Source organism: Salvia miltiorrhiza, chromosome 5 (assembly GCF_028751815.1).
Source record: "Salvia miltiorrhiza cultivar Shanhuang (shh) chromosome 5, IMPLAD_Smil_shh, whole genome shotgun sequence".
In the NCBI taxonomy this organism is placed as follows: domain Eukaryota; kingdom Viridiplantae; phylum Streptophyta; class Magnoliopsida; order Lamiales; family Lamiaceae; genus Salvia; species Salvia miltiorrhiza.
Genome location: NC_080391.1, coordinates 11,227,288 through 11,237,273, shown reverse-complemented (window position 1 = coordinate 11,237,273; position 9,986 = coordinate 11,227,288). Strand labels below are relative to the sequence as shown.

Sequence of the window (9,986 nt, the reverse complement as noted above, 5' to 3'; positions counted from 1 at the left end):
TTATTGGGACGAATGAAGTACTTAATATGGTCATATAAGGTAAAATTATGCTACAAACTCATTTTAAAATAAAAACTATAAATCATGAAAATGTAATAAATTATATGAGTAGAAAAAATTTATAAAAATATATTTGTATCATCTAGAGTAGACAAAATAAACTAACAAATAAAATTTAAAAATATAATTATTTTCAAAAATAGTAAGGTGATTTTTGGCGGGAAAATACAACTTACTATTTTTAGTAGTGGTTGTGCTTATATAAATGTATATATAAAGAGGCAACTAAATCCATTGTTCACGATAATATGTTACACAAAGTTGGCATCTGTATATGTTGATCTACGTGTTGCATGGCTGAGTTTTTCCCTAGTGTTTACAATTGAATCAACTAATTGCTTTGATCAGTAAAGAACATACCAAAACCCTATGAAGCTGCCTTCCGTGGTTGGGCTGCAGCCGACATTACACGCAGGCGGCTAGCGATCTCTGTAAATGATGGCCTCATCACTGGATTCGGGGCCCAACACTGCTCCATTAGTTGTCTCCATTCTGAATCACAGTAGCTCGGGATCGTCGGCCTCAGTGTGTTGTTCACAATGCCTCCTGCATATGGGAATGCAAGTTTTAAATGTGTGAAATGGTAAGACCTCTACTACATTCTGCCTTTAGCTGATGGCCCAAAAAAGAGGATGCATGATTTAGGGATATTGCTAGACTATCAAGTAGCTACTAAGTGGCACATTTCATAAAGCCCGCATATTGTGCAAGAAAATTACAGTTGAAATAAGAAGAAACTTTTAATATGGGAAGATCAGACAAGAGCAGCCACCAGAAGAAGGGTTTTCTTAAAATATAATTTTAACTCACCCTAAAATCTAAAACCTAGCTAATGGAATAGAGGATCTTTATCACTTATTTAGGATTTAGTCCATGCAGCAATTACAAGACAATATTAATCCCTTGACAAAGGAAATCAAAGTTTTTGGAGTTAGTGACTAGTGTACATCCAGTATCTGGCAAGTGATCCTTAGCTTCTCAAAATGAATATTCCGTATGTTTAGGGTGCTTACAATTTAAGAGCCCACATATGGGTCACTCAGTGCCACATCAACTTTTAAAACCCACCAACTTTTATTCCACTTTTCTCTCCAACAATGAAACCTACAAACTCAACTTTCATATGAGGCCCATTATTACACATATTTCATATGGGTCTCACTATGTTACAAACAACTTTACATATGGGCCCCCAAAACAAGAAAAGGAGTTGGCTTTAATTTATGGAAGTTGGTTCCAACTTTCACCTTTCACCTTTTACCATTGGAGGTGCAAAAGTTGGGTTCCAACTATTTTCCCAACTTTTGCACCGACCATTGGAGGCACCCTTATAGGTACCGAGCTGAACTCCCATGCATATTTAAACCAGTTTAAGTTATTCCAGGAAAGCCATTAATTGCTGCATACCACAACCACAAAACAAATGTGTGTGAACTATTGTTACAAACCTATGATTGCGCCATAATGCATGTTGGCATAAGGTTCCTCTCCAGTGAGTATCTCCCACAAGACAATACCAAATGAAAAGACATCAACCTGCCAGGCAAACAACCAAATGCAGCAATCATATGGACTGATAGCACAGAAAAGATTGAGATGTTCCAAATTAGCTAGCAGAAATATTATAGATATACTTAATTAGAACAGTTTGCATTGCTCTCTACTTTGCAAAGAATTTTAGAACAGTTGAAAATATTTTAAAAGCCTATGAACTAGCTTATGTAATTCTAATGCCAATGAACTAGCTTATGCAAAGAAGAAATTCCTCTTAACAGAGGGATGTTTCTCAACCCGAACTGGATGAGAAAATATTGTAAAAGGATCTGGAGTCTTTGAATAACATACATGAATTTCTAGATTTTCTATGAATTCAGTTTTGTGGAGGTAAATCTGTAGATTACAGGCGTTACCTTCTCAGATACTTTACTGCTGCTACCATTTAATAGCTCCGGAGCCATCCAAGGCAGAGTTCCCCTAACTCCACCAGAAACCAATGTATTCCGCTTTATTTTTGATAGACCAAAATCACCCACCTGACAAATTGCATAGCAATATCAGAATATTGATTGGTAACAGCATAATACTAATGGTGATGAATGACAGAAAAGATTCCAAAAGGATGACTCTGGAAACATAATTCTTAATGAGGAATGATGAGATAGAAAGGATATCAAATAATCTAGTCGAACGAAGAATAGGTTCCTATGTAGATGACCTTGCATATAGGTCTTGAAGGATCTTTCAAATTAACAAGCAAATTGTCACACTTCAGATCAAAGTGCACTATATTCTTTGAATGCAAATATTCCATCCCAAAAGCTGCATCCATGGCAATTATAAGCCGCTTCCGGCGATCAAGGTGTCTGAAAAGTTATATAAAAAAATTGAGTGGATTAATACTACCGCAAAAGTGGAAGAAAAGCATAATTCCACATTAATATTTAGATAATATGTTTTTAGTTCACATCATAATATAAACAAAGCATGAGGTATAGGCTCCTGGTAGACTTGAATAATGGCTAACTACGGTTTCATCAATAGAAGTCAACAACTCAGTTGAAAACAATACCTATCTTTACGAAGTAAAACATGTCGCAAAGATCCATCAACCATGAATTCTGCGACAGTAGCCAATGTACCCCCAGGTCCATCTTGTACAACACCATAAAATGCTACCACATTCGGGTGGTGAAGCTTTGAGAGTATATCCGCTTCCCTCCAAAACTCATTGGTCTGAAAATGTTGAGTTGTTTAATAATCATGTCAGCAAGGTCTAAAATACATGCATGATAATAATAATAATAACTTAAATAGAACAGTTCAAGAGAAACATTGCTACCAATTCTTCAGTTCACTTACTATCAATTTTTATAAATTTCGAAGCATGTAAAACTGTAGGCTTTACCAACAATGGATCACACCTTCAAGAATAGATTGACAGGATAAAAATAACTTTATGTGACAGTAACATTAAATCATGTACCAATCGCTCTTGCTCTGATTGTCGACCCGTGAAGCAGCTTTTCTTTATGCGCTTGATAGCTACATCTGAGCCTCTCCATTTTCCATGATATACCGTTCCAAATGTGCCAGAACCAAGTTCCCTCAATTCTTCAAGATCCGCATCTTGTATAATCTGTAAGTCATCCATCAGATAGTTACAGATTCATAATTGGTTATTACAGGTAACTTAGTCAAAAAGTTATAATATACGACACATTCATGATACCAATTAATTTCATGTTAAAAAACATAAAATAAGAAATGGTAAATTAGCAGATTTTCAAGGTACAATACCAAAACAGCTATCACTCCACATCACTTTTTATTTTTTAACAATAATTAGAATATATTTTGAAGAATTATTTGAAATGTAGCATGGGACTGCAACCAATTCAACAACTATGTTGTTACCATATTGTTTGAAGAATGGCAATAAGGGCAATAATTAGGACTAACCTGCAATGAGTTGATATCAAAATCCTCCAAGGATGGTTCTAGAGGAGGTAAGCCAATATTTCCAATCCCATCCTGAAATATTAATAAAGTTACAAATGTTCAGTTAAAGCAGTATTCAGCCTAAGACAATTAATTCTCCATATTCAAAAGAAAAAGTACCTCATACTCTGAATTTGGAATTCTCATATTATCCGTCAAATCACTATACTGAACACCCTCGTTGACTTTCGCTTGTGGTGCATCAAAATTGGAATGAAGATCCATAGAGTGAGGTTGATCTCCAGCTGGTACATTTTTCTGATCATGTTCGCAGTAACTCTCCTGGAATTCTGGGTGACTAGGAGGAATTCCATCTCTTGTAAGTGGCACAAAGTCATATGCTAAAGGTGCCTCCTCTTCAACTTTTGTAATTCCAGAAGAAAGTATAACATGGTCTTGATCAATAAGAGAAACATCCCTTCTCAAAAACTCATCCCCTGCCAACCTCTGGAAGAAGGACCAGTGCTTTGGCTCATGGTTTTCCATATTCACGCTCAACCCAGCTCCATCTTTAGGTACGGGACCGATATCAGATGAGTTATCTGAAAGAATAGCTTTAGAAAATATATCGGAAAGAAGATTACGAGGGAACCGATCGTTGATATCAATAAGTATGTCTCCTTGCTCGGTTCTGGGTAAAGCAGCCTTGGATTCTCCCTGAGTTCCCGCCATTCTTGGAAGTTGAGAATGCTCATGGGCATTATTAGGAATGGCCTCACACCCAACCCCATCGACCCAATGAGCTGTAGGATCTTCAGAATGTTTTGTCGAACCCTCGTGGCTCTCAGCGGGAAGCTTCAAACCAGCTCCTACCTCTGTCAGATCTTGACTTCCATGCAAGGGATTTTTAACATCAAGTGTATCTACCATTTGAGTTCTTTGATGCCCATTATCAAAGGTTTCAGGCTCGATGGGATAAGTAGAAATCGACTGCTCGGCGGGAATATCTACATTTCCATTTTGCAATTTTTCAGCAAATTCCGAAACTATATCTTGCAAATCTTGCTGGGTACTATCAGTATGAGACTGATTAACAATAAATTGGGAACTCCGAGAATCATCTGACTTTGATATTCTGTTAAGAAGCCCGCCCTGCTCTCGAGGAATTCGTTCAGAATAATAGATCCTTTGAGGAGGACTAGAAGACTCAGAGTGGCCCAGATCAGCAGGATCAGATTCTGAGTTAACAGACTCGGGAGCTGGAGCATTACCAGATGCAAAATGTTCATTTCCACTGGATTTTGCAACATCAAAAGCTTTAGAGGCAGGAACAGATTCTGGGGTCCTCCCTTCTGTCTTTTTAGAAGAGGAATCCTTGTCCAGTTTAGGGATCGCAACTGTTGACTCTTCAACTGGAAAATTAACTTCTCTGTTACCATTGCTTCTACTTTCTGGTTGAATTGAAACATCAACTTTCAGTTTTGCCTCCTTTTCTTGTATTTGTGTGCCTTGTGCGTCTGAGGAACCAGGAGACTTCCCTTCAAGACCTTTATGCTGAGAAACAGCCCCATAAGAAGATTGAGGCACAGCACTTTCTGAAGGGGCATGATAGGGAGAATGCAGATTGTAGTCAAAATGTGGAGTTTGATGCTTGTCTTCATGATGGTGCACGATCTGACCGTGGTCGAACTGTGCAGTTTCATAAACATTGGAGGAATTTGGTGGAACAGATTTAGATGATTCACCAACTGTTGATGGGACAACAAAGCCAGACATATCTGAGGCATTAATCCCATCAAATTCACCAGAAGCCCTACTTGTGTCCCTTTCAACATTAAGAGTGTCCAATTTATTCAAATGGTTTCCAGATGAGCTTGCTAACCCACGCAAGGTAGAGCTTTTCCGCGACACAATGTCCATGCTATTGACAGCAACTACATATTTAATCTCTGAATCACCATCGGTGTTGGCTAGACTGAAATGAGCATCTTCCAAATCTTCAAGAGAGAATAGAAACATCCGAAGCTTTCTTGATTCTTCTCTCCCATAGAGTAAATTGCACTCCTCCATCATGTTCAACAGATCTTCATCACTTGATACAGAGACTAAAGCATCAAGATCCTCCTCAGGGAGCTGATATTTTATGGTATGCGTCTCATCATAAATTGCAATAGTTTTCGACCATAACTCCCGCCATGTAATATTCTTGCTTATCCGGATAATGCGTGTTTCACCACCAACATATCTGAGCTTTCCATCACTGGGGCGAGGCAGTATGTTACCACCAAAACTGCAGAGAACCTTAAGCTTCTGTGACGAGCTATCAGATACCTCAGAAGAGGCATGTATTAGCATGCACTGGCTGTTGTAATCTGAAGAGACATGTCTTGCTTGCAGAGAGCCATCGTTACCTCTGTTTCCATGTAAGGACATATTTCTCTGCTCAATTTCTATAGAAGTTTTTCCCATTGCAGCAACCATGGGTATATCTGAGCCACTTTCAGATCCAGTGTGACTAATGCCTAATATGCCTTTCAGGTCCAAGTAACCCGGCACATAACTGGGATCCCCATATACATTTGGAATAAATGGAATCTTGGGATTGACCCTGTCACGCATAAATTCGAGAGCGAACTCCTCACCAGTCTGTATAGAGAAGTTACGTACAGGTTTAGATTCTGAAAAATTATTCTCTGGGTACTGCAAACTGGGATTTTCATGACCTGAAGCACCTGTCCTATGAACTAGTGATACAGGGCCAAGATCTTCGTTTCCACATTCTGATGAATACTGCATGATATTATGATTTTTCAGTGGCTCCATATTAAAATTGCTGTGCTCTTCCTCTTCAAAATAAAAACCCAACGGTGACAACTGGTGACACCACGACTCTGTGAATAACTTGCAATAGCCACACAGAAGCACCACAATCCTTACAACTATGGAAATACTACGCTTGAAGACAAGTTCAGGGGCACTCAGAAGATACATAAGCACAGAAACCTAGGAACTTCTCTTACTCAATACATTATGTATGAACACCACCATCATCAATGAGAACCTTGAACCAAACAAACTGGCAAAGAAAGAAAAATCGCATATTAAAGTTGAATCATGCATCACATTTTGTAGATTTAAAACACATGAAAGCTCTACATGGAGATGGGGTTTCCTTGTTACACAACTAAGAATTATGTAAGAAGAGAATTTGCTCCAAAAGAAACTACACGACACACTTTTGCCCAGTTAAATGGGAAGTGATGAGATTAACAAACTATTAGGAGATTGCTAATTGCTGTCCCTTTTTACGGAATTAAACAGAAAATTGAAGCATCAGTAAAATTTGATTCTATGATCAGCAGATTTATATCAAACGTCCTGCCTCATGAAATAAGCAGCTGCTTAACAATTAGTAAAAGTGAAAAGGAGGGTGGGAGATCCGGGGCATTCCAATATTATTCGAAGTAGGCCGAAAACCTTTCAAATGAGGAATACCACCAATCAATCTAAGATTCCATCAACCCTACCCCATGCAAAGGTCAACCAGTAAAAACTAAGAAATCCCTGAATTCTCGGGCCGGAACGAGAAAATACCGTTTGTGTAAACATAGAAACACACTACCACATATCAGAAAATCAATAATTGCTTCGCAGTAAGAACCCTAACTATGAAAAAACGGCGGCAACACGAACCAATAAAAGAGAGAGGGTGAAAAAGGAGAGCAGAATGAGCAAACTTAATCAGTAAGTTGTGTACCCCAATGCAGTGTGAGAAGTAGAGCTGTTGACCAAATCCACCATTATTACCACTCCATTTTCAGAGCCAAGCGAGAAATCTGAGTATAAAAATGAGAGTAGTAGTGAAATGGAAGGGGATTGAGAAAATAATGCGGTTGTATTGTATTAATGAAAGTTTGAATGACACGTTTTTGCAGCTAAGTTCGTTGGTTGACTGCCCTTAAAATAATTCGACAAATGCCTCACCATATCTAGCCCATCATACCATTATATTTTTTAATGATTCTCACTTTTTTTAACTAGTAGTAGTAAATAAATTTAAACGTAAATATTTGATTTAGACATTAATCATGTCATCACTACTAGATCAATATACATATACTCACACCTAACCCATGATACCATAGCTATATATTAGACGGCACTCTTTCTTCTTCTACTCACACTTTGAAACGTCCGATTTAAATGTGCAGGCATTAGGAGGTTATTTAGGTTTGGTTTTTTTTTTTTAATATATTATTGACTTTATTTGCCTCACTCTAGTCTATATTTTGTATTTGTATAAGCTGCTTCCAAATTCCCAATCTAATGTCTATGTATAAATAGCAGATATTGTTCAATCGTTTACCGGACGTAATCTACTTAAGATTAGAGTTCTGAACACAAAAAAAAAAAAGAGATTAGAGAATTTTATAAATTTTTTGAAACATATTTTTTAAAATTTAAATCTAATCGAGTTTGTGCCATAATGCATTTTAAAATATTTTTTGTGTTTTTAAATATTTTTCTTAAACACAAATATTCATATTTTCAATAAGACATTTAAGCGATCCAAATTTTAATTTGTAAGTAACAAAGTCTAGAATTCAAATTTCAACTAATAAATAAATAAATAGTGATGCTAAACAATCACGTTGTGGTTGCCACGCACTATAATTAAATAAGGAAAATATTGATTTATTTAATTAATTTTTAATAAAAAAAATAATTATTTTATTGTATTGTTCACATCATTATTATTTTTTTTGTAACCTTTTATTTTTATTTTTAAATAAAAAATAGCTACAATACATTATTAGTAAACTAATAAAATCTATTTTAAATCCTAAATGATGGAGAGCGGGTGGAGAGAGGTGAGGAGGAGAGGGGTAGATTCCACCCATGTCGAGAGATCTCCGGTGAGGCAGCTACACTTACCCAGCCATAGGTTTAACCCTAAGCCTTCTCTTGATAATGCTGATAGGTTAGGTAGTGGTTTCAGGCCGCGGTACCGCAACTCTTCGCAGGCCAAGAGCTTTGGAAAGCCGGCGGATCAGGGAAGAATGACAACGTTCTTCTTTAATAACATCCCGGAAGATTGCAGTGTCGATTTCCTTAGGCGTAAGTTCGGGACGATTATGAAGGTTGCTGATATATTCTGCCCCAAGAAGAGAGATCTTAAAGGGAAGCCTTTCGGGTTTGTTCGTTTTGAAAAGGTCAGCGACCAAGAGAGGCTCTTGGCAGATTTGAACGAGCTCTGGATCGGAAGCTTTAAAGTTAGGGTGTTTAGGCCAAGGTTTGACAGATATAGTGTGGGTGAAGCTCAACAAAACCCTAAGGTGGAAGGGGTGGAAAGGCATTGTCATGGTAAGAACAAAAGTTTCGCGGGTTCAAAGATAAGAGAATGCGTCTCCTTTGCGGAGGTGCTGTCTGGAAAAACCGCTGGAAAATCAAGTGGAAAGGAAATACCAGTTTTGATGAAGAATTACACTTCCAACCAACGGATTCAGAGACGAAATGGATACAAGGGGCGTTTACGGGGTACCTTAAATCGGAATTCGTCGCGGGAAGCCTCAAGAAGAAATGGATACAAGGGGCGTTCTGTCATCAAGTTTCAAAGTTACGTCGATGGGAGGAAACCTCGTCCTTATTCAAAAATACGGGGAGACGCCAGTTAAGGAAGCACTGGTGGACTTCGATGAATGGGCTACTTTCTGGTTTCAGTGGTCCCGCCCATGGAAAAATATTGACGTCAATCTTCAGCGGGTTGTGTGGACGAAGTGGAACGGTGTTTCGATGCATGCATGGTGCCCTAGGTTTTTTGACACCGCCTCCACAAAGTTTGGGAGGGTGTTGAAACTTGATGACAGAACGAGGAACAAAGAAAGGCTTGATGAAGGCTTCATCCAGCTCTCTACGGGCCTTACTTCAGTCGACAGAACTCTGAGCTGTAGAATCGGAGGGGTGGCCTTCCGAATCCGTATTGAAGAAATTCAATGTGATAAGGCTTTTTCGGAAGAAGGAGATATCGAGAGGAATGGATCTGACTCTGAATCAGAATGGTCTTGGGTAGAGGAGGTGTCAAACTCGTTGGCGAAGGCGGACCTCGATGGAGCCTCGGAAGAAGGCGAACTGGTCGGAGATGTTTCAGTTACCAATGCCAGCGCAACAATGATTCACGTCCCTTCGTATCCGGTGCATAATAAGTGTGCGGCTCCAGTTCCCGAGAACCCAAAGACGGCGGATTGTGGTTCGAAGTTCGCATGCCCCGTTTCTTGGGCCCAAAGATCGGATTGGGCTGAGCATGAGGTGGAGACACATATTCCTGGGCCGATGGATCAAATAGAAGGAGACAAGTCGCTGGATAAGTTACGGACTGAGGCCCAAACACGGCCCCAGCCCAATTCCTACCCCCCGGGCCAAACCAGTCTCCAGAACAAACATGCTCTAGAATCCCTATCTCGATCTCCGCCCCCATTTGGCGAGAATCA

General features: G+C 38.8%; 1 protein-coding gene across 3 annotated transcripts; it reads right to left on the bottom strand.

The window, feature by feature from the left end:
- Nucleotides 1–268: 268 nt before the first annotated feature.
- LOC130986000 (uncharacterized) lies at nt 269–7,519 on the bottom strand. Of its 3 annotated transcripts, none has more exons than XM_057909252.1 (9): nt 7,256–7,519; nt 3,679–6,574; nt 3,520–3,591; nt 3,044–3,196; nt 2,630–2,793; nt 2,276–2,423; nt 1,971–2,093; nt 1,509–1,596; nt 269–606 (listed from the first exon to the last, which is right to left on the bottom strand). In XM_057909252.1, the coding sequence occupies exons 2-9, from the start codon at nt 6,487–6,489 to the stop codon at nt 428–430; spliced, it is 3,738 nt and encodes a 1,245-aa protein (XP_057765235.1). In that variant the 5' UTR covers nt 6,490–6,574; nt 7,256–7,519; the 3' UTR covers nt 269–427. The 3 variants fall into 3 exon arrangements, with proteins under 3 accessions (XP_057765235.1, XP_057765236.1, XP_057765237.1); XM_057909253.1 differs by having other exon boundaries at nt 7,236–7,441; XM_057909254.1 differs by lacking the exon at nt 7,256–7,519 and adding an exon at nt 7,093–7,241.
- Between the last annotated feature and the right edge of the window lie 2,467 nt (nt 7,520–9,986).